The 24,320-nt window shown below is 49.2% G+C and overlaps 1 protein-coding gene across 2 annotated transcripts; it reads left to right on the forward strand.

Annotated features, from left to right (window-relative positions):
• Positions 1-18,214: 18,214 nt before the first annotated feature.
• LOC120688420 (trihelix transcription factor GTL1-like) lies at positions 18,215-23,217 on the forward strand. Of its 2 annotated transcripts, none has more exons than XM_039970739.1 (3): positions 18,215-19,375; positions 20,149-21,841; positions 22,001-23,217. In XM_039970739.1, the coding sequence occupies exons 1-3, from the start codon at positions 18,969-18,971 to the stop codon at positions 22,010-22,012; spliced, it is 2,112 nt and encodes a 703-aa protein (XP_039826673.1). In that variant the 5' UTR covers positions 18,215-18,968; the 3' UTR covers positions 22,013-23,217. The 2 variants fall into 2 exon arrangements, with proteins under 2 accessions (XP_039826673.1, XP_039826672.1); XM_039970738.1 differs by having other exon boundaries at positions 18,222-19,375; positions 21,997-23,217.
• Positions 23,218-24,320: the final 1,103 nt, after the last annotated feature.

A 24,320-nucleotide genomic window follows, 5' to 3' on the forward strand; every position in this document is an offset into this window, starting at 1 on the left:
ACCACCCCTAGCCCCTAGTAGGTAATCTGTTCCGGTGTAAAAAGAAGACAGGAAGCCCTGTTGCCTTGCGTGCAGCCGGGGGACGTACTATAGATGTTGCCGTCCACGCCGGCGATGCCAAGTAGAATTTGGTTTGACACGCGACGGGTACGGTCCTCTGACCGGTGCACGTTTTAACTTTTAATCTCTCTGAACCTGTGGAAGATGGTGGGAAACCTAACCGAGAAGCCCATGAACTGCGACGCCGCCGACCGGCCACACGCAACACGAGCTCGAAAATCACGAGGTTCCCCCTCCCTGTGATCCCTGAGAAATCGTGTACGCACAGGAGACGAGCAGCCAAGTGCCCCTCGCGCCGTTGCACGGCACCGATCGAGACTGGCGGGTGAACAGCGATCTGCTAGCTCTGAGGACACGACCACGCACGGCCGTCGCCGCCCAGCATGTTTTGCGTGGCGACAAGGCGGTTGGAACTGCCACCGCTGGCACCTGGCAGGCAGGGCCTCCAGAGACAGGAGATGCCTCGCCATTAAGGATAATCGCCATCCATGCTCCATCGGTTGAGAACAGTTGAGAACCAGATGCGTGCCGCAACGGAGAAGCCAAGCCCGGCCCGCCTCCGTTCCGTCCCGTCCCGTCTGTGTCCCGCCGGTGTACGAACCGCGGCGAGCTCGCTGGCTGGCTGGCTGGCGCGGCGGCGGCGGCGGCACGCCGGCACGTGAAGCCGTGGACCTCGCAGGCTTTTCAGCCGCGCGCGCGCGCGGCTGGAGCCGCGGATCGAGCGGCCGATCGGCCGTTCACCCTCCAGTACAGTCACGTACGAGTACTGGTAGCTCTAGCAGTCTAGCTCCAACTAACGAGGAGCTAGTCAGCTAGCTGAAGCTGACCACGCCCGGCGCAAATTGCTCTGGGAGAAGGGACGCGGCCCGTGGCGTGGACACGGAGCTCGTCGCCCTGGGTTAAGTACGGCGCCGGCGGTTGGGAATTTTACGGGTTCGCGGTCAGAAATATCAGCCGAGATTTCGAGCTGTTACCACGCTGTTCCTGTTCCGTTCATACACAAGGCTAGCCTAGTGGCCTGTCCCGATCCGGTCAGAAAGAGACAGCGCCTCATCCCGACGCTGCGCTAGCTTCACGCAAGCAAGCTTCGCTGTGCCCGGATCTGTTACCGGTTGGATCGTCCAACCTCCCGTACGTTCTATCAGCAGGGGAGGGGAATTATTCACCGTGTTTATCCGCGAGCATCTATCTATCTATCGGCTAGCTACTAGCAGCTGACCACAGGGCTTTGCTAGTTAGAGCGCGCGCCAGCAGCCAAACCAACAAACGATTTCAGACAGAGCTTAACTTTCCATTTTTGATTTCTGTGCTATTCTCTTTCCTTTTTTGGCTTCCGCAGCCGACAAGCACCTAAATGCTACCGCGGTCCACGAGCCCACCGAGCACCTAGTTTAGTAATCAGTAAATTATTGCTCCCTACTTCTACACGCAAAATCAAATCATTCTCTTTCCGCACACATAATAGTTTATTTTCTTTACTGAACTCATTCGGGATCGTTGGGATACAGGGATCAGTAATATTTGGTGCGGGTGTGAAATTAAAACCAAAATTGCGGCGCCAACAGGCTTTTTTCCTTCCTTTTTTTCATTTCGTTTTTCATTCAATATTTTTTTGTGTTATATCATTTTTGTATGTGTGTACATTGTGGACAAGTTATACATAAATTCTCCAAACAACATTCATAAAAGATAAAAATTATAACCTATAAGTTGTTCATACCATGAAAGTGGTGGCACAAAATTATCGAATAAAGAAATTATCAGAAAGAGAAGTATAAGTTGTGTATATAAGTTACAACTTTTTCAAAAATGAAAAAGTTTTGGAAAGTTTTCTCATCCCGCATTTTTCTACTTTTGGAAATTTATAATTTGTAAATATAAGTTTTTAGTATAACTTTTGCGCGTCTTCAGTGGAGAATAAACTATCATCATAACTTTTTATGATAGACATAACTTTTACATATAACTTTTTTTCTAGCAACTTGAGGAATAATTTCTTAGTATAACTTTCACGATACATATAAATTTTTAGCATAACTTTTACGATCTATACAATTTTAATCCATAGATTTTTTTCAAATACTTATGGAGCATAATTTTTAGCATAACTTGTAGAATGTTGTCTTTATCAGGGAGATTCCTCTTACAAAAATTCTTTTACACAAGTTCTTCAATTTTTTACGTACGAAATTCATCATACAACTTTTGAGTACAACTCTTAGTATACTTTTTTAGATAACTTTTCACACAATTTTGATGCATAAGTTCGTCATACAGCTTGTGAAAATATAATTTGTCGAGATAACTTTTCAACACAACTTCTATAAAAGATGTAATTAGGAAAACTTATCGGATAACTTTTTATGTACAAGTCGAGATAACTTTTCAACACAACTTCTATAAAGATGTAATTAGGAAAACTTATCGGATAACTTTTTTATGTACAAGTTCATCATACAAATTCTAAGCACAAATGCTTGACATAATTTTTAGTAGATTTTTTTCTAAAGTCTTTGTCAAGAGAATTTCTCTAGAGAAATACATAGTAGAAAGTAAAAACTTTTGTACGCACAAATTTATCATGCAACTTCTAAGCACAAGTCTTGGTATAATTTTTTAGTACGATTTTCATATAAAAGTTGTCAAGAAAACTTCAGACATATAGAAGTTAAAAAGGAAAAACTGGAAAAGAAAAAAACAACACTTATGGAACGTAAAAGGAAAAAGAAAAAAATGAAAAGAAAAAAATAAATACCTGTAACGTCAATCATATGGAGGTGGGTGAAAAAAAAAATCACGACTCACTCACGTGGGTGTGTGGAGTCTCACGTCACGTAGAGACCGGACTGCGGAGAGCGCGGACAGCTCGTCGCGCGCCACGAAGCGTCCTGACGCGCGATCGCCATAATGGAATCGCGCTGACCACACGGTAACAACACCACGACAGTGAAACGGAACGGAACATTTCTGGAACCCTCCGAGGAGGTAACAAGTGGTAGCATACTAAACTGCGCTACTCCTGTCATCAAGGTCTCCTCAGCCAGTTTGTTTTTTTTTCTTTTGGTAGTGCTCAATGGCGGAGCGTGCAGTCAATACCGGGGGGGGGGGGGGGGGGGGGGGGGGGGGGGGGGGGCGATTGCTACAGTAACAGCTACGGCCATCTCGTAGTCGCAGGGAAACCACAGAAGCAGATGCATCATGTGTGTGTGCGTGATGTGCCCAGGTTAGCAGCATGCGTGGGAAGTAGATGAACTAGCAGCAAGCTTTAGGTCTCCCAGCCCATATTGAAGCCCATAAGTAATGGTCCAAATAATAGTTCACATATTTTTCCTCTCATCTATCTTCCTCAACGAGGAGCAGGCACAGCTGAGTGCTCGAATCTTCATAATTTTTCCTAGACCAAGGGGGGGCGGGCCCAGTTTGCCCCCACGTAGCTCCGCCAGTGGTAGTGCTCCTCCAATAATTGTGGCTCCGTAGTATGCAGTGTTCCCAGTGTTCTACGGCCTACGGGTGTACAGATTGCGTACCGACTAGTGGATCGGAGCTCAAGCTCTGCCGTCACCTAACTTGTTACCTTCGCGGGTCATTGACTAGTTACCCGTAGCAATCACGGAACCGGAGTGCTGTTCATCTTTGACTCCGAACTCTGAACCCTCTCTGCCACCGGCCCACGCAGCTGCGGCGGTTAAAACGGCGAGCCCTGGCGGCGGGCGGACCGGTGACTGAACCGCTTCCGTGGAGAATCGAAGCGTTGGGGGGCGGGTGGGCCGGTCAGAGAGATCCGGGCGGAGCTCCGGCGACAGCGGCAGCCGCGCACTACGGGCGGCCGCTGACACTTACTTGCGGGCGCCGGCTCCGGCGCGGATGCGCCCGTGCCCGCAGCAGGCACCCCCACTTAATGCCGGCCGCACGCACGGTTAGAGCGGCAGGTATAGATGGCCAACGGGCCCGGCCCAGCCCAGCATGACCTCGTGCCGTGCCGTGCCGGTGCTCCCCGTGCCACCGTCGTGCCGGCTGTGCCGTGCTGGCGCCGTGCTCGTGCCTGGCACGCACGACCCGTTGGCCGTCGGGCCGGCCCGAAAGCACGGCGTACCGCCGTGCCGGGCGGCGGATCTGCCCAGGGAGAGCAAGAGGCGGGGAGGGAGTTGTCCACGCCGCGCGCGCCGCCGCGCATGAGGGAGCCACTGCCGGCGCACGCGCGGAGGGAAGAGGCGCGAGGGAGCTACAGCACGGCGAACCGGCGGACGACGAAGCTCGGCAGTCGGCCTGGGGGCGGAGCTCGGGGCAGACGCGCGAGCTGGGGGCGACGAACAGGCGGACGGCTCGTGGTCGTGGAGGGGGCCGGGGCCGGGACGGACGGCGAGCACGTGGGGGCGTCCGTGCGGGGGCGTCGACTGGGCGGCACAGCGTCTGGGCGGGGGCGGCCGCTCGGGGCCTGCACGTCCTGCCGGCGGCCGCTCGGGAGTCGGGGCGGCTGATTAGGGTTGGATGGGAGGAGGCGGGGGAGGGGGGTTGTATGGGCCGGGCGCCACTCGTGGGCTGGGCTGTCAAGGTTCAGGCTTCCAAGGAGCCATTGCGGTGGGGTGGAGGGGAACGGGCCGCCACCGGGCCGATTGTTCGGACGGGCTGTGTCGTGCCGTGTCACGAGCCTGGGGTGCGGCCCAAGCACATCCTGCTCTTTTGGGCCGTGCCAACCCGGGCCTGTAGGTCAACAGGCCGGGCCGGGCCAAAAAAAAAACGGGCCTCGTGCCAGGCTAACAGGCTCGGGCTGCATGGCCAACCATAGCGGTAGGCGGACGCGGAAGGGCGTGGAACCTATATATCTTCTGGAAGTTTTTTTCTAATCATCTTCCAGTGTTTGAGATTCGTGCAAATTAACTGCAACTCTTGGATCCCACCTAAACTCTAATCCCCACCTCCTTCTTCCTTCCCCCTCTTCCCTCCCACTGCCCGCCGCCACCTATCGCCGGGGGCTGCCCCGCGGCTGTGCGCCGCCGCCCAAACGGCCCCGACGGCCGTTTGCCGCCGCGCCCCTGGCCCAGCCTCCTCCTCCTCCCCTACCCCGTGCACCATCGCCACCTCTGCTCCCGGTGGCTCCGCTCGCCGCCGCCTGCTCCCGGTGCTCCGCGCCGCCCACGGCCCTCCCCTGCACCGCCGCGGCGGCCATCCCCGGCACCGCCTCCGCGGCCATGCTCCGCACCGCCCGCGGCCCTCCCCTGCACCGCCGCCGCCGTTGCGCCCTCGCGGCCGCCCGCCGGCCGCCTCTCCGCCGCGGGGAGCGCTGCCGCCGGCGTCGGAGTCCGGAGAGAAGCCCCCGCCCCCCTCAAAAAAAAATGTTGACGTAAGTTTAATAAATGTTGAATCTATTATATTCAAATGTTGAAATAGTTTATAAGATATGTTGAATCTATTATGTCAAAATATTAAAATATTTTTAGATAATGTTGAATCTAATTTAGGCCTCATAGGCTTTAAAAATAAATGGCTTATCTATGTTCCACATGATAGATAGGGACCCCGCGGAAGGGAGGGTGGTGACTGGTGAGCAGGGCGCCCGTACGGTTACTGACTTCGCGAGCGAGCTTGGAAGTACAGGTACTGATGGCGCCTTTCGTCCGGGCGTCACGCGAGTTCAGGTTCAGGCGCTGGCCACTGGCTGAGCAATGAAGGCGAGGTGCCCGGAGACCGTGCGTTAAATGTTCGGCGAGCAGCCTGAGTGAGGTTGTGTTTAGATCCTTAAAATGGTGGTAAAAAGAGTTACATCGGACATTGCAGTATACTGTATCATTTTTTGTTTGTTTGTGGTAATTGTTGTCCTATCATAACCTAACTAGGCTCAAAAAATTCGTCTTGTCGTGTACATCAAAACTATACAATCAGTTTTTTATTTACCTACATTTAATACTTCATGCAGTCAAAAGATTTGACGTGATAGATAAATAGTGAAGTTTGGAATGAGAAATTTTGGAAATAAAACACAGCCGGACTCACTGACCGACCGACCTTTCGGAGTTTCAGAGCCTCAGTGTGTGTGTTCAGAACCGTATGGTTTTCCGAGTCGCGTCAGTCTGTTGCAAGGTTTTGTGTCTTCTCAGAGCTTCTCAGAGCCGTGAAACTTTCAGATCAGCTGCGTCGGCTGCAGCCTTTCAGGATCGGTTGCTGTCGTACAATCCCCACAGTACGTGTTTCAGATTGGGTACTTGCACCGAGTTAATTTAAATTACACGCACAGGCCTTGGCCTTCATGGCGTAGCAGCCTGGCTTGCTCGTCTGAACTGAACTGAACTGAACTTGACCCTGAACCATCTGCATCGTCCCTGTAAGGCTGTAACCAGGTGCCATCCCGGTCGGCGTCTGCAATTCCCGTGCCCGGAACGGAACGGAACGGAACGCCGTGACAGCTCTCCCCACATCCCACAAGACTACAAGAGGAATGGCATTAGTCCCTTTCCGCCGGAGGGGCCTCGTGGGTGGCTGCGCCTTCCCGGGGAACGCCCTTGTTGTTTTCCCCAGGCCACGCGAGCTTTCAATTTGGCTCCGGACGCCGCGTCGTCGTCCACGAACACGATCGGCCTCGATCGATAGCCATCGGTCTCATCGGAGATGGATGTGGAATTTCGCTTGGCTTTCGATGATGCGTGCAGCCGCACGCGCGTGATGCCTGGCGCGAGCGCAGCCACATGCGTGGCCGGCCGGCCGCTCAGCCATGCCGCCGCCGCCGCTGCTGCCGTGACGGTGGCGAACAGTAACGCCACTCGGGCCTAGACGCCACTAGCTTGCTGACAGTGAGGTGCTTTCACTTCAGCTCTCCGTGTGTTCCTCCGGTGAAGGCATCGCTTGTTGGGGCCAAAAAAAGAGGGGGCCTGACCGTCACCTTCAGGGTTGGTTTTACTTTATTACCTTGGACGACTACTCTGTGGACTGGTACCCTTGTTTTTCGTACGACTACTCATTTCTAAAGTTAGAAATTTTCGGAACAAGGCGGGGAAAAAACTAGAACACCGTTTCCTCGAGAACGCGCAGCATCTATATCTTGGATTGGAAGCTGATAAAACCAGGTCAAATCCAAGGACAGGAACCGGTCAGCACCCCGGTCAACACATCGTGGAAAAACGGAGAAACAACAGCGAGGATCTAGCGCATGGATCAAACCGTGTCGTCCTTCTTCTTCACCGCCGCCTCCTGATGCCGTCCACATTTAATTTCACAGCAGCCAGCAGCTAGCCACCATGCACGTCGGCCTCGCCTCGCCTGCCACCAGTTGTCGCCGCCGCTCCCGATTGACATTTGACGGCCGACGGTAGCTGTGGCTAGCTGCGCGACGAGCGAGCCCGTCCAGTCGCTTCATCCAGTGGTAAAAAAAGGAGACCAATTCTCCCTTGATCTCGAGGCCTGGTAACTGTCAGTGGCCAGTCAGCCCGCTCGCCGGCGGCATGCGCACGGACGAACAGCGCGGTTGACTTTCCAAGACGCGCGCGGCGGAGAGCGGGTGATCGCCTGTCCCGACAGCACAGCTCGTTTACGGTTGGGGGAGCGGTTCGTTAGCAGCGTCGCCGCCGCCGCTGATGGTGGCCGTCCGGGTCAAACCTGCCGGCCGGTCAATTACTGGGGTACCGGCGCTACGGCCAGTCGGCCACTAGCTCGTGGCAGTACTACCAGGACACGGGAGGAGAGGAGAGGGAGATCTCGCCATCAGTCGGAATGATCGATCTCGCCCGCCGCCTCCCGTCCCATCCCCCACGGCCCCTCCCGGGTGTGTGGATGCCGTACGTGTTCACCACAGCGAAAGCGTATTCGGGAGCTCTGACTTTTCAACGCGATCCCGAAACAAAAGGGTGGGGTTGAGACTTGACACTTGAGAAAGCTCGCGACGCTACGCTACAGTGAAACTTTGGCACGCCATCGGGGGCGGCCCGGCCGTGTGCATGGGCACGGCGCACGTGTGGGAGCCGCTCGTGCCGCAGTTTATTTATTGTTTTCGTTCACACGCGCACGTGTGGTTGCGCATGTACGCGCGAGCGAGCGATGAGGTGACGGCGGGCGGCGACGGGGAGCCTGGAGAGTCCTTGCACGCAACGGACGCGTGACGGCATCCTGGATAAGCCAGCAGATATATACTTTTCCACCCGTGAGGTTTCAAAAAAAAATAATTTGTCATCAGCCATCAGATGCTAATTAACCTGCTTCAAAGTTGAATTAACTTATCGATTTCAATTGAAATACTGGCCCTCTCTCTGTAGCAGAGAGGGCAAGAATAATCTCCACACAAATTAAATCTGATGGTATATATGATATATATAATTATATATATGCCATATGTATATATTTATCAAATCGCGACCTGCATGTTTCCGCTCCTGTCGACAGATCCATCCATGCGTCGCTGATGACAAAAGACGCATGCTCCGTGCAGGAAACAATTTCGGCACGAGAGGTGTGCGAACGAACGTTCGGGAGCGGCGGCTCGATCGCTCACAGTATTCATTTGGCGCGGTGCCGTGGCCATTTGGCGTTTCCCATGCCATGCACGCGAGCTTGGTCTTGTTCCGGGCCATCATCTTTCTTTAGCCTTTGATTTTAAGCTGTCATCATCATCATCATAAAAAGAGATGCATTATTCTGCACTGTTTTAATTTCTCCATGACCTGATGACACAGCAATAACAATAAGCTAAGCTGGGTACAAAACACGACGGGGCTAGGTAATTCACCGGCCGGACGGAATCATCGTCGTCAGGCAGTCAGGCGGGCAAGGCAATTTGGCAAAGGAGAATCTCACGTCGTCTTTGCCCTGCTACCGCTGCGTGCTAGCTAGCTTGCCTGTGTGTGGTCATGCCGGTTCTGATGAAACATTGCAACCCATTGTCAAAAGGTTGGCCGCCAAAGTAAACGGATACGCGCACTGCATGCGCGCGCGCACAATTATTGCACCATCCAAACGTTTGCCTGCGCCCCATGCCCCCATGTCATCTGATAACTGACCGGACTGGCCTTCTTCCTCGGCGCTCCCCAAGACACACACACACATACACGAGTTCGTCGTTAGTTTGTCAGAGTTGTGCCATTTGTGCCATGCTCAGCAACCCTGCTGCGAGATCCTGGACAAGCAGCTCCATACAAAACTCCACTGGCGTCGCCACTGCAAATCCCCATGCATGCACAGCCTGCTGCATGCCGGAACAAGAGAATGTTTTATGTTTACAATGTTGCTGCGTGATTGGTGGTGAAAGTGATCGGATGCTCTAGCCTAAGAGGGGGAGGGGGTGAATTAGGTACTATTAAAACCTTAACTTATGGCTCCAACTAGTTTGCACAAAACTTAAATTAGATCAACATATCTAGATGTGCAACTACGGTTCACCTTAGTGTGAAACCCTCATCCCAAAAGAGTTTGGCAATCTATAGCCAATCCTAGCAAGATACTACACTAAGAAAGTAAAGACACACAAGTTGCAATATGAAATGCGGAAGCTTAATGGAAGGGATGAGAGAAAGCGAACTCTCGACACGAGAATTTATCCCGTGGTTCGGATTGCCACAAAGGCGCCTCTACGTCCACGTTGTTGAAGCACTCACGAAGAGTATCGTTTCCCGGCAATCAAGTCTCTTCTATGAACACAATCACGGTCACCTTGATCCCGATCTTCACTAAGGGAGATTGCCCACGAAGGAGGGGTCTCCGTCCCCCGCACAATATCGTCGACGCTGCTCCACACCAAACCGGAGGGTCGTTGACTTGCCGGCGAGCCACCAATTGCTCCAAGGGGCCGGCGCACCGTAATACAAGTGTGGTTCACTCTAGAACCAGCCACAAGGATCTCAACCTTGCTTGTTCACTCACTCAAGAGCTAATCTAGCACTCACACTTTACAAAGCTAGTGCTAAAACCTAAGGATATGATCAATGAGCTCTTGTATGGCTTGGAAGTGTTCTTGGGTGTGTATGAGATGTCTTGGGACTTCAGCAAACTTCAAATGGCCGGGGGAGCTCATATATATAGGCCTCCAAGTCGAACTAGCCGTTTGTAGCCGTTACCAGCTTTCTGCGTAGGCATCGGAACATCCGGTGCATAGTGCATCGGTTCTTCCGGTCACTCTGCGCTCTGAACTAGCCGTTGGCTTCTCTGACACGGCCGCAGCACCTTCAGGGACCATCGGTTGATCCGATGCTTAGGCGTCGGTTCTTCCGGTGACACTTGATCCGCATATAGCCGTTGCTTTTGCTGACGTCATTGCACCGACGCCTTGCTCCAACGCACCACCGGTTCAACCGGTGCTGAAAGCTTGGCTGCTGCACGCTTGACAACGTCTCTGGAACATAGTACGTTGAATGCACCGACGCTTCTCTTTACACCGTCGGTTCAACCGGTGCTTCATTCTTTCTTCACTTGATCTCCAGAGGCGCACAGACTTGTGCCAATGCCAGGGCGTCGGATCTTCCGACAACCATCGGATGCACCGATGCTATAGGCATCGGTTCTTCCGGTGCTACTGATTTCAGTAGAACTCGTCCAATTCAGAGTTTCTTTGAGTTCTTTCTTCGTGTTTTGCTTTGCATGGCCTTTTTACTTCATTACTGGGATCTAGAAATATTCACTTAACAAAACCATTAGTTCCATTTATTGCGTTGTCATATGATCACCAAAATCACTCGAAATGATATAAATAGTGCAATGTTCGTTACAGGTGGCAAAGCGACAGCAGGAACGGAGGTGGAGCTGCCTGCCTGGTCCTCCAAATGTGAAAGGACTGGACGAGCGCGGGCGGGCGGGTGGGGGGTGAATGGGTGATCCTTGCACTGTTGCGCGCATTGAATTTCTTTTTTTTTAAAAAAAAAAGCGCGCCTCTCTGCGTTGATGTGAGATGGCCTGTCGCTTAATTAACTGGATTAAACAACGGTTTGCCATTTGGAAGCTGGGTTTCGGACGGGGACGTGTGGGCTTACTTATTATTAAGAAGAAATGGTCGATTCTGATTTGACTGAACTCCCCAAGTAACGCACTGGTTAAGGTGTGGCCGCACTCTTTCCTGCTTTTCTCGCAGCTACAAATAGTTATTTAGAAGAGTGCGTAATGTACTCACCCATGTAATCTATTTGTAAAGTTGGATCACGTCATCATCCGTTCCTATAAATCAACTTGTAGGGACGTGTACGATCAATTTCTAGAAAATAAAAAACGAAAATAATTGAAAATAAATCCATCCCACTCGCACAAGCCTATATATAATTTTTTTACTAAGTATGCACACTTGCATCAATCGGTTCGAACTTCTTACTTTAAATCTGGAACATACCCTTCCCTCTACTGTACTACACTTTTCATGTGGCTATTTCTAAGGCGGGGGATGCCTTCACCCGCTCTTAAAAATGCATTTTTCGAAACGGGTTGGATGCTACAATAATCCTGCTCCATTTGTAGCAGCGTATTACCTTTTGGGCCATCCTTAGAAAAAATAGAATACTTCTACAAATAGTTTTTAATAGTGTGAGGAGAATAAACAACCAAAGCCATCGGCATCACAAATACAATCGCCGAACGGTCAATACGCGCAAGGGATCGTATACGTATTTCCAAAATCGTGGAAGTTATCTCTATACAATTCTCAATTGGACGGCTGAAAAACATGTGACGGACAAAACAAGATAATTTTAGTTTACTTATTTACTGACTTCGTCCATCATGTGAGTAAAAACATTGCCGAATAGAAATATATATTAAAATGCACAGATGATTAAATTGTTGGTCAAATCCTGTGGTATTTTCGAGCAGTAGCAATTGCCGTGAGCCAGTGAACCTGATGAACCTATGAGTGCCATTCCCTGAGTCCTGACCCGCAGATGATAGGTCATCCCGTCCGGCCGGCCGGCGCTCTCCATACTCCTCCCCTTTTGCAGAGGGGAAGACACGAGGAGCCGGCGTCCTCGCCGGCGACGCTGCAGGCGAATAATTTAGGTGGCCGCAGCCTTTTCTGCCCCGGACGCCGGGGGGCGCCGGGCGCGCGCGCTTCGTCCACCACCGCCACCGTCAGCTTTGGCAACGGCGAGTTTGGGAGCATTCCGGTGTCAGCTTCCTCGGGATGTCGCGCCCGCCTCGGCACCAAAAAAGGCACCGGCCAAAGCTGCCGCTCTGCCCGCTGCCGCCGCTAAATTTATGGGGTCTCCCTCTCTCCTCCCTCTGCAATGCATGTACGTCATGGTGGTGCCGCACTGCATGCTAGTGCTGTTGGGGTGGAAGAGATGCCTGCTAGCTAGTGGACGGTTAAGAATATAAAACCTTGGTCATTCCAAATAAGGTCATAAGGACTTAAGGAGTCGTGTTTCCCCCCCTTTTTTCGTTTCCTTATTATCGACGGGCTAAGGTTATTTATATGTTTCCTAAAGATATAAGATCATTTGCTCAAAAAAAAAAGATATAAGATCATTTGTGTTGAATAAAGATGACCGGTGTAACGATGAGAAATGTTGCAGGAAGGTGCAGTGGTAGAGCTTACTTTCTGTAACTGGAAGGCCCGGTTTCGAGCCCCAGCCTCTGCACATTTGTGCGCGAAATGTTTGGTGTTTAAAATAACCCTTCCCAGACCTCGCACATTGCGGGAAGTTTACGGCACTGGGTATGCCCTTACCTTTATTTTCTAAAACTTAATCTTTTTTTCAAAAAGTAAAACTTAATCTATTTATTACCCGGCCGTGTGCACGTATGTTTTTGGACAGTAGGTTAATGGTACGATCCAAAGCAGGCAAGGCAGCGCATAACTCCGGCCTCATGATCATTTAGCGCCCTACCCTCATGGTCATGGGAGGAAAAAAAAAGATAACTCCAAGGCATCCTGTGAACTTTCCAACCAACCTTTTTCCAACTCGTCCATGGTAAATATGCTTCCACAAAGAGGGGAAGAAACGAACAATAATTGAAGCAGCCTGATTTTCCACCGACGACTTGATGTTTTCTCAAAGTGTGGAAATTAAGGAGCTGCTGCGCTGCCGCATGCTTGGAGGTAAGCTAACTGACGCAGGGAATAATTGGACTGTGATTTAACAGGCTCAATTGAGAGGAAAGTACACAGCATCAGCTAGCATCTCTTCAGAGCGCTTTCTTTAGAACGTCAGGTCCCCAAAACTGAACTAAAAGGAACTCGTCGCTAGCTAGAAAATGACGAGACTGGTGACAATAATCCATTTATTTTCTCAGCAACGAACGGAACCGGATTGAAAGCATCAACAAAAAAAATATTTTTGGAAATAAACAATGGAACAGAATATGCGGTGATTGATAATATATATAAAAAAACAATGGAGAAGATGGATGACGCAAGCCAATAAGCTAAGTGGGCCGGGGTAACGGGCAACAACTAATTAATTTGCATTTGTGTGGTGGAAATATTCGAAACAAGTGAATTTGCCAGATCCAATCCAACTTTATTTTTAGCTAACCACTCGAGGTTGCATCTATCATTCACAGTCTCTGTTACGTGAGCTGAGTTTTTATGGTAAGCCTCCATTGACGTGCATGCATCCCATCAGAAAGTGACGCCTAAGCGGATGAGTTTAGTAGTAGGAGCAGAAAAAGAAGAACAGATTAAAGTCACACCAACAGTTGTGGATTAACACGCGCCGCCAATGTGGTCAGGGAAGTTGGCCGGGCAGAGGCGTCTACTACCTGCAAGTGTGCGGGGCCCACGCCATCCCGGATTAATAAAAATGGGGATTAGACGAGACAGCGCATGTACATATAAATGGTTAACACCCGACAATATATGGTGATATGAAGAGATGTGGCCAAGAAATGAAAGGAAATTGCTTACACGTCTGCTACCATCTTTTTTCCTTTCCTTGCTAAGTAAGGAAAAACAAATAAACCTATGATATGTGGTCTAGCTAGGATAGTCTGAATTTTCTCTGGCTATAGATTACTGTTCCTATAGACCTACAGCACGTGGTAAAAAAAAGTCGCAACTTACCAACTGTTTTGTGGGCTTCTTATCAGGTCCCATTTCTTCGGTCAACTATACCACAGTTGGTCTAAACTACACAGCTTGTCCTTTTTTGGAAATCCAGCAAAGGTGATTTTTTTTTGTGGTAGCTAGAAGGACAAGTGTATACATTAGAACTAGCACTTGACAATAAGCCTACTAACACAAAAAAAGAAACTTTAAAATATAGAAAGAATATTTAATTTGGCTATAGATATTCAATTCACTTGTGAATGATTGAGGCTTGATTTTTTCGTTAATCTATAAAAAGCAAGAAAGAATATATCGGCAGTAAAAGAACTTCATTGCTGATATCAGCTAAATGCTTACATATATGTGGGATCATTATAAGTTTTGTGAATAAGAAAATTAAAAGTTTCAAAAGGCATAATCCCTCCATACTAAAAAAGAAAGTCATTTTGGACAAGGCTTGGTCAAACATTGATATAAATCATGAATAATTTTTAATTTGTTGACTTTCAAAATACAAACCATATGATTTGTCTTGAAAAATACTTTCATAAAAATATAAATATATCACTTTGCAATAAAATATTTTTTTATAAAAATAAGAAGTCAAAATTAAGCTTTGAAGACCTTGTCACTGTCCAAACTGACTTTCGTTTCGAGTATGGAGGGAGATAGAGAGGCCCTGTTTAGTTCCGGCGCAAATTTCTTTGCGTTGGAATCTTACTAATTTGAAGTACTAAATGAAGTCTATTTACAAAACTTTTTGCACAGATGGGTTGTAAATCGCGAGACGAATCTAATGATGCTAATTAATCTATGATTAATTAATAATTAGTGGATGGTTACTGTAGCATCACTGTTGCAAATCATGGATTAAGTAGGCTCGTTAGATTCGTCTCGCGATTTACAGCCTATCTATGCAAAAAGTTTTGTAAATAAACTTCATTTAGTACTCCATGCATGTGTCGAAACATTCGATGTGATGGTTTTTTTGCGTTTACGGGGTTTATGGGGTGGGAACTAAACAGGGCCAGAGTATATCAAGACCACAAACATTGAATTTAACACCAGATAGGACTGTTCCCCGGCGCTAAATAAGGTTCAACACATTGGAAGAGCACCCTTGAATGTTTTAAACGGATTCTGCTGCAGTTACCATCTGAAATTCTGAATTCATCACAGACATGGAGCTTCCCCAGTCCGCCGCCGTCTGCATGCAAAAGGCAGCGACGACATGGCATGCAACAAATTGAACCCCTAAGATTAACAAGTCTATGGACCATATTTTATTGCAATAAGATGGCATTAGCAGTATAATTAACGTGGTGATGTGGGATGGAGCCTTTTACACACCCCTCAAGGCATCATCAATCATTACCCTCCGCCCGGCAGACCATGGGTGATGCCGGTGGGATCGTGTGCCACCTGGAGGGAAAGATTCCTCCTCTTTCTCTCACCCTTAATTTCAGCGTATTTCCAAACCTAGTGCAGTGCTACGCGCACCCGGATGTCACCACAATATTCTAGGAGTAATGCTACGCGCAGCAAGTTCAATTCAAAGCACCGGTCCAAGTTTCCACTATGTTTCAAGAGAGGCGCGAAATATACCCATAACTTATATGCTATATCTCACATTGTATATAAAATAGTACATAGATTTTACAAGTTTGTCTATAAGCTAAAATCAGGTTTATGGTAAGTGACAATTCTGATATGTTCAAATGGAGAGATCACACATTCTTTGCATAAGTTCTTTTACATTAGAAAGAGGATGGATATGTTGTCTTTGAATAAAAGTTTTTTTAAGGGACATTTGAGTAAAAGTTTATGCTGGGGTTTTGTGTAAAGTTTCATCTTAAGGAGGATTTTTCATTTACTTTATAATCGTGCCGTTCATCTACATGTAAAATAATTTAGAACAATTGGAATTGCCCGTAGTCTCTAGTCTCATTGTTCTTTATGCTATTAGGTAGAGTACCATACAATGCATGATTTATTGACATGAAAGTATAATGGGGTTACTAGCTGATCAAAATTTGTCACATATATATATAGAAGAACACACATTTATACATATAGTTGGGCACCTACTCCTGCATCATTCATGGATGCACACTATTTATGCTATTAGATACCATGACATAACAAAGTATCCATGCATTCTTTTAGCTACACATCATTTGTACACTTTTCTAGAGACATTGTCTTGACGCATTATATTTATGCCATTGGACAGAGTGAAGTAACAAATCATGTGCCGACAAGTTAAAGATATAGTGATATCATGGTGGTAATCAAATGTTTTGATTCAGCACGTTGATGATTTAGACGCTCATAGTTATGATCCAATAACATATTGATGCACTTAAAAAAAGATACGACAACCTAAAAATGCAGATATGGATGGAGAAAATTGATGAGTATCTTTATATATTTACACAGGAGCACCCATGGTTTTGGTATTTGCAATACCATATGATACATGCAATTAAAATATATTAATAAGGAACATTGAAAGAAAGAGGCATGCATGCATATTTATGCTATGACATAACAAATCGCATGTGTTTTCTATACATCATGCATATTTGTTTTTAACAAAGAAAGAATTTAGATTTATTGCCATACTACATTTATACCAAACCATAGGACAGATTGGCATAATAAATCATGTGCCGACAAGTTAAAGATATAGTGATATCTAGGTGCTCCTCAGTGTTTCAATTCAACACGCTGGCTAAAGATACGCCTGGTCTAATAATAATATCCATACATTGATAAAAGATACGACGAACCTAAAAGCTTCGGTATAGATATAAAAAAATTGATCATTTGGATACGGTGATGTATGTGTGTTGTATACTCAATATTTTGGTTCAAGATGTCAGGGAAAGATACCATGAAATTAAAAGCAACACCCAAAATCCTCCCATGCATGCATACTTAGACAAAAGATATGGCGTCCTAAAACTGCCAATGCAAATGGACAAAAATGATGAGTTAAAGATATGATAATATACATCTATACACAGTACTCAACATTTTGATTTAACATATACTAGACAAAGATACACAAAAATCAGTACATGCAAAAACAAAAGGTATAGTGAATCCAGAAACACTTGTTTGGCTATAGAAAATTAATTTGTACACGACAAAATTTTAGGTATTCTGGTACAGATATTTTGTGTCCATAGCGGCACCTCAACTCAACCCCGTCCACCCTGTTCTAAGAAAAATTATTCCCATGTGAAACGAAATGGCAACCCCGTCGTGCCCATACATTAACATAAGCAGGGGAATAATAATTGGGGTGGTTAACTTAATTAATCACCCAGATTTTTTTTGCCTAATCATTAAAAAAGGCCACATGAGCATTTATTACCTGGAAAGTGAGGGATTAACCACAACATGCCAATGCATGGCCATTTTTATACCCCCTTGTTCCACTCGGGCACGCATCTTAACCCATCCTGTACGCATGACTCGTGGGCCGCAAAACTTCGTGGCCCCACAAACCAGTGGCGTCTTCCTGTGGGTCGCTTTGGTGGGGTTGGTCTGGGGCGTGTGGGGATGGGGGTCCGCGTTAATCGCCGGGCACGTTCTGCACCTCTTTCGCTCTCGGGGAGGGCCCACATTACAGCTGTTATAATGTGGTCTTGTCTGCCCCTTCACACTCCTACTACTGCCTTTATTTCTGTCTTTCTTTTTTGCTTTTTCTACCCTAACTAATTCAGTTCTGTATGTCTGATAGTAAAAAAAGAAGTTTTTTTGTAATTTAGCCCTTATCTGCGGATTTCTTCCTCTGAAAGTTTGACCTTGGGCTGGTGAATTTTTTTGTGGGGAGTTTCCTTGGATGCTCCAATGGTCCTTCACCTCAAGCTATCTCAGTATGTCACCACTGAAGCCAGTTATTTATCAACATAAAACATCTAAATTCATTTTATTATTTACCATTTTTAAAAAGAGAGGCGGCGTTGATGATGGGCACCGTAGGATTAGGTACATCCAAAATTTACTGTATTTTTTAACTAAGGTAAAAATCTTGTGCATAACATATGACTAGATATTCTGTGGGAAAATAAGTAAGATGATCACAGAATCCAACATATTCCTCCATGGGGATTGAGGTAGGGAGTTTTGTAAAGAGGTATTTGTGCCCGGCTACCTTTTATTACAAGCCTCCTCCAATCTCTCTCACCCCTTTCTCACTCATCCCACAGTTTCCAGCACTGCCTCCCTTTCTCTTTCCTGCTTCACATGCTTCTCTCTCTCTATATACCATTTTTGCCCTACACTCCTCTCCCTCTCTCCTATCCTTTTGGTTTTACTAACAAGTTGTATTAGGCAGGGAGGTAAAGCCCCCCTGACAACGCAGCATCTTGTTTGTTTTATCTCCCACATCATCTCCCTCATCATCTTGTGCAGACCTCCATCTTTCTCTCTCCCGCACCAGTACTCAGCATTTCTCAACTTTCACTTCTCATCTTCTCTCTCCTTCAACCTACATACCCCCCATCTTCTTCCTCACCTTCATCACAGCTATCATATTCTCCTTCTCCTTCTCTCTCCTCCATCCTCCCTATTATTTATTCAAGGCTGCTTATTGATGGTATCTTAATTCTTTTCCCCCCTCTTCTTTCTTCTTCCCTTCTTCCTTCTCTTGCAGGGAGTACATTTTTTTGCCAGTCTTCCTTCCTGTAGTACTAGTGCTCTCTCCCCTTCTTCCTCTCTGGCTACTTCTTCTCCTCCTCCCCTCCTTTCCCTTCTTTTCCCTCTCCTCCTTTCCTTCTCCGCTCTCTATCACTGTGAGGTCCGCCTCTCTCTCCTCTTTCCAGTTGTCCTTGCTCTCCCCCATCTTTTTCACCTGCCCCTCATGTACTGATCGTCTCATCACCTCCATTCCCCAGTGGTAACAACACGGGGCGACGTGCACGAGTGCGCGTGTCCGGGAGCAGGAGCTGCTAGCATGCAGCAGCAGCACGGGGGAGGGGGAGGGGGAGGAGGCGGAGGCGGCGGTGGAGGTCCGGCACAACAGTTCGGCGCACAGCAGGTGGAGATGCCGCCGCCATTCTCGCCAGCCGGCGGCGCCGGGCAGCGGATCTCGCTGGCCGAGGCGCCGTCGCCCATCAGTAGCCGGCCGCCGGCGCCGGCGCAGCAGTACGACGAGCTCGGCGCGTCCAGCGCCGGCGCCGGGAGCTTCGACGCCGAGGGCCTGGCTGCCGCTGCCGCTGGCGAGGAGGGCGCCAGCGGGGGCTCCGCGGGCAACCGGTGGCCGCGGCAGGAGACGCTTGAGCTGCTCAAGATCCGGTCGGAGATGGACGCCGCCTTTCGGGACGCCACCCTCAAGGGTCCCCTCTGGGAGCAGGTCTCCAGGTAAACAACTAGCTGAATTGTTGAACGCCGCCGCACTGCACGAATCGGTCGCCGCGCGCCGGCGCCGGCGCCCTCGTCCCGACGCGCCGCCGCGGCGGAATGCTGCATGAAATCTCGGCGGCCTCCGGGACCGGCCCCTGGCGCGATTTGGCTCTAGCTAGAAGCCGCAGTTAATTAATTACTTACCCGGCTAAAGAACACTTCTTTTTACCTTTTCCTTAACCATCCTTCACGAGCACAGTGACTTTTCTATTTTTAAAATATTACGATATCGCTCTCCTTCCCCCCACTTTCTTTGCAGAAAAAAAAATTCCCCCTCTATTTATCTATCTATCTATCACTTTGTCTCTTTGATAAGAGCAATCAGAAGCTGTAGACACGAGCAGCAATATTCACAGTTTCACACAAAGCTTCAGATCCGGGGGCATCGATCCCAAACTTTCTCTCTTTGGCCTCTGAATTTCGCGCAAAAAGGTGGGATTTTTATTCCCAGTTCGTTCCTCCTCTGCGCTGCGCATTCTTCTTGGGATTTACCACTGCTAGCGCGGCATGGATGTGTGTGTGCATATGCCTTTCTTTATCTTTTCCATGGGTGCCCAAATCGAGTAAAATTCTACATGCATGCAACTTTTGTGTGAGGGCTACAGTTGTGTTGCATGTATGATTGAAATCGCGGGTGGTTGGTGGCGATGGTACGCCATTGATGCAAGGTAATTATAGGGAAGCTTTTTTCTTGTTGTTGCTGTTGCTAATGGCGATGCGGTGGTTGGCAGGAAGCTGGCCGAGAAGGGGTACACCCGGAGCGCCAAGAAGTGCAAGGAGAAGTTCGAGAACGTGCACAAGTACTACAAGCGCACCAAGGAGAGCCGCGCCGGCCGGAACGACGGCAAGACGTACCGGTTCTTCTCGCAGCTGGAGGCGCTGCACGGCACCGCCGGGGCGGGAGGAGGTCCGGCGCCGGTGGCGTCGCTCGCCCCCCCGGCGACCTCCGTCGGGGTGTCCGGAGCGGCGGGGCCGCCGTCGGCCGTGCGCGTGCCTGCCGAGCCGCCGCCTGCCGCGGCGGCCGGCGCGGGGATGCCGGCGATGGCGTTCGGCAACCAGATGAGCTTTTCGACGTCCAACACGGAGGATTACTCCGACGACGAGGACTCGGACGACGAGGGCACCCAGGAGCTGGGCGGCGGCGCGGACGAGCGCGGGAAGAGGAAGAGGGTGTCGGAGGGCGGCGCCGCGGCCGGCGGCGGCGGGAGCGGGAGCGGCAAGATGATGCGGTTCTTCGAGGGCCTGATGAAGCAGGTGATGGAGCGGCAGGAGGCGATTCAGCAGCGGTTCTTGGAGGCCATCGAGAAGCGCGAGCAGGACCGCATGATCCGCGAGGAGGCGTGGCGGCGGCAGGAGATGACGCGCCTCGCGCGCGAGCAGGAGATCCTCGCGCAGGAGCGCGCCATGGCCGCCTCCCGCGACGCCGCCGTCCTCTCCTTCATCCAGAAGATCACCGGGCAGACCATCCCGATGCCGTCCATCGCCGCGCCCACCATCAGCGCCATGCCGCCGCCGCCGCCGCAGCATCCGAAGCCGCCTCCGCCACAGCCGCACCCCACGCCCATCACCTCCGCCTCGCCAGCAGCCCCGCCGCTGGCGCAGCAGCCGCCAGCCTCGCAGCCTCCGCCCGCGCAACAACCGCAGCCCTCGCCGCAGCAGCAGAGGTCGCCACTTCCGGCGACACCGCAAGCGCCAGCGGCGCAGCAGCAAAGCATCGACATTGTCATGACGCCGGCCGAGACGCCGCACGCCGACACCCCCGGCGGGTACGACGGGTCCGGCGGCGGCCCGACGTCCTCCCGGTGGCCCAAGGCGGAGGTGCACGCGCTGATCCAGCTTCGGAGCAACCTCGACACGCGGTACCAGGAGGCCGGGCCGAAGGGGCCCCTCTGGGAGGAGATCTCCGCCGGCATGCGGCGGATGGGCTACAACCGGAACGCGAAGCGGTGCAAGGAGAAGTGGGAGAACATCAACAAGTACTTCAAGAAGGTGAAGGAGAGCAACAAGAAGCGGCCGGAGGACTCCAAGACATGCCCCTACTTCCACCAGCTCGACGCGCTCTACCGCAACAAGGCGGCGCTGAGCTCCTCCGGCGCCGGGGGCGCCGTGCACGCCAGCGCACCGTCAACACACCCGCAGGAGACGGTGACGGTTACGGCCGCGGCGCCCATCTCACAGACTCCGCCGCCGCCGCCGCCGACACTGCCTTCCCAGTCGTCCCAGCACGCGGCCAAGAACGGCGGCGGCAGCAACGCCGCCGCTGGCAGCGGCAACGGCAACGGCGGCGGCGCGTCCGAGCGCAGCGCCACCGGAGGCGGCTCCGGGGCAACGCAAGCGCAGGCGAGCAACGGCAGCTTCGCGGCCAGCAGGTTCTTCGGCGAAGGCGGCGCCGGCGCCGGCGTCACCGGCTCGGCGGCGGAGAAGGTAAGCCAGCCAGCCAGCTAGCCACTCCTAGCCAGACATTTCACACATGCATGTGCGTTGTTGGTGTGGCCATAGCTAAACTGCACCGTACATGTGGTACCTGCTGTTCGTTTTTGGTGATCCAATGCTGATTGCATAACGCTGCACATTTAAAGCCAGAGGACATCATGAAGGAGATGATGGAGCAGCAGCAGAGGCAGCGGCCGCAGGCGGCGGTCAGCGGCTACAACAGAATAGACGGCGCGGACAGCGACAACATGGACGAGGACGAGGACGACTACGACGACGAAGACGACGACGACGACGTCGATGGCAACAAAATGCAGTACGAGATCCAGTTCCAGCGGCAGCACCAGCCGCCGCCGCAGCAGCAGCACCAGAACGTCGTCAGGCCGAGTTCCGGCGGCGGCGCCGGCAATCCGCCCGGCACCAACGCTCCCAGCACGGCCGCGGCCGCGACAACTACAGCCGGATCTTTCCTGGGCATGGTCCAGTGATCGATCCATCCGCACCCAAACATTTCACCCGGGCCCCGGTGATCATCTCATCCCCCCTCTCATCCATGGCTTCCATTTCTGCCTCTCCTGTACCATTTGTATCTACCTACCTGCTGCCGACTCCTCCATGCTCGTCTATATCTCTACATACCAAAAAACCTAAAACCTCAAGAACTCCCCCCCTCCTCCAAGCTCCGGCAGTTCTCCATTGCTCATGCACGCAACAACACCTCGATCCATGTCGTCGTCGTCGCTTCTAGCCACCATATCGATCCTCCCATTTCTTGATTCGTTGCTGTGTTAATTACAGATTTACAGTGGTCACCTCTTTAGGTGTTACAGTAAAAAATTGGTGATGTGGTTATTTATTGATTTGTTGTGGTAATTAATAAGAACCCTCAAGCTTTGGGGTGTTCGCGGAGAGAGAAGAAGTTGAAATTGGTGGGGTGAAAACGGCACGTGAAGGCGGTAATAAGAGCTCGATCGCGGTTAAAGAGAACAAGCAGACAAGGTGGCAAAAAAAAAAGTGGCAGGTGACGCAGTGCGCTGTTAATTACTTGGGTAAATTTTGTGCATGCTACTACAACTTTACAGTGGGGTAGTTTGTTGCAAGGGAGCAGTGAAACAAAATTATGGAAAGGACTTGCTGGTCATGTGGCATGAACAAGAACTAGAGCTGGTGCATGCGGGAGTTTTTTCATTTTCCTTCCTCATTTTTCCCTTTCATTTTCACCTTTTCATTTTATATTTTCCGACCAACTAAACTGTCCATTATGAGTTACCTAAGTTTTTTTCTTTCTTTCTAAGATTATCGTTACCAAACTTTACAGTGTATACCTGAGACATATTATATGTTAAATTCTTGTTATCATCGTCCCATATAATGCTTTAAAGTGTGATTTTATATGTCAACCGCATTTAAAGAATGAAGTCAGTTGAGTAAGATAAAATTGTTTGCTCAGCTCTGATCATACTCTAGGATCCGATGCGTGTCATTTATTGTAAAGTTTGTGTTTAGATCCAGTAAGGGATCTCCTGTTATATATTAATACTAACATGCCAAGATTGGTATACCTTTGTGAGATTGCCCTCACATGCATGCCAAGATTAAGTATACCATTAGGAGCTGAGGTCATAATTTTCTAAACAATACGATCAAATCCAAAATCAGATATATTGCATCTCGAAGCTAATATAAACCATGAAAAGAAAGAAAAAATATTAAGCAACCCAAATAGTTGAAAAAAACACACAAAATTAAAAATAATGGTTAGGAGAATGAATGCTCACATTGCTTAGAAAAACGTAATTAGCATAATTACGCAATTTATTATCAAAATAAAGGTTGAGCCCCCTTTGAAATTATAGTCATTTCTTACTATGTTCTTGCAATTTTCGGTAAACTACTGCATTACATATGGTCTTATAATGATACAGGGAGGTGAAGCCACATTTAATTTTATTGAACAATTGTAACAGATCCAAAATAGGCACACTGCGTCTTAAAGCTATCCACTAGAAATAGCTTATATTTAATAAAAGTATTAAAATATATGCAAATTGAAAATTCAAAACAAATTAAAAATGTTGTTGGAGATGGAATACGTATTATTTAAAAACTACAATTAGAATGATTACACTTTTATTCTTTATGTGAAAGTTTCCTCATTCTTGTAGAAAACTTTGAAGGTAATTCTTGGGGAATTTAGTTGTTTATTTTAATATTCCTTCAAATAAATGTGCATTACATATTGTCCTTTGATAGATATGATTTGGTGATTGGATAATCATTTATGCGACACATGTACACAAGTTCGATCTTAGTTTCCATTATGTACCATAACATAGAAAATTGATTTTTACCATGTTAAACTCAATCAAATTTAGAGCGATATATAATCTCTTACTATTGTTGCCAGCACCCAACCTGTGGAAAAATCACAATGGACAAGGATATATACCCACCCTAGTCTAGTATTCAT

This window comes from Panicum virgatum, chromosome 9N (assembly GCF_016808335.1).
Source record: "Panicum virgatum strain AP13 chromosome 9N, P.virgatum_v5, whole genome shotgun sequence".
NCBI lineage: Eukaryota > Viridiplantae > Streptophyta > Magnoliopsida > Poales > Poaceae > Panicum > Panicum virgatum.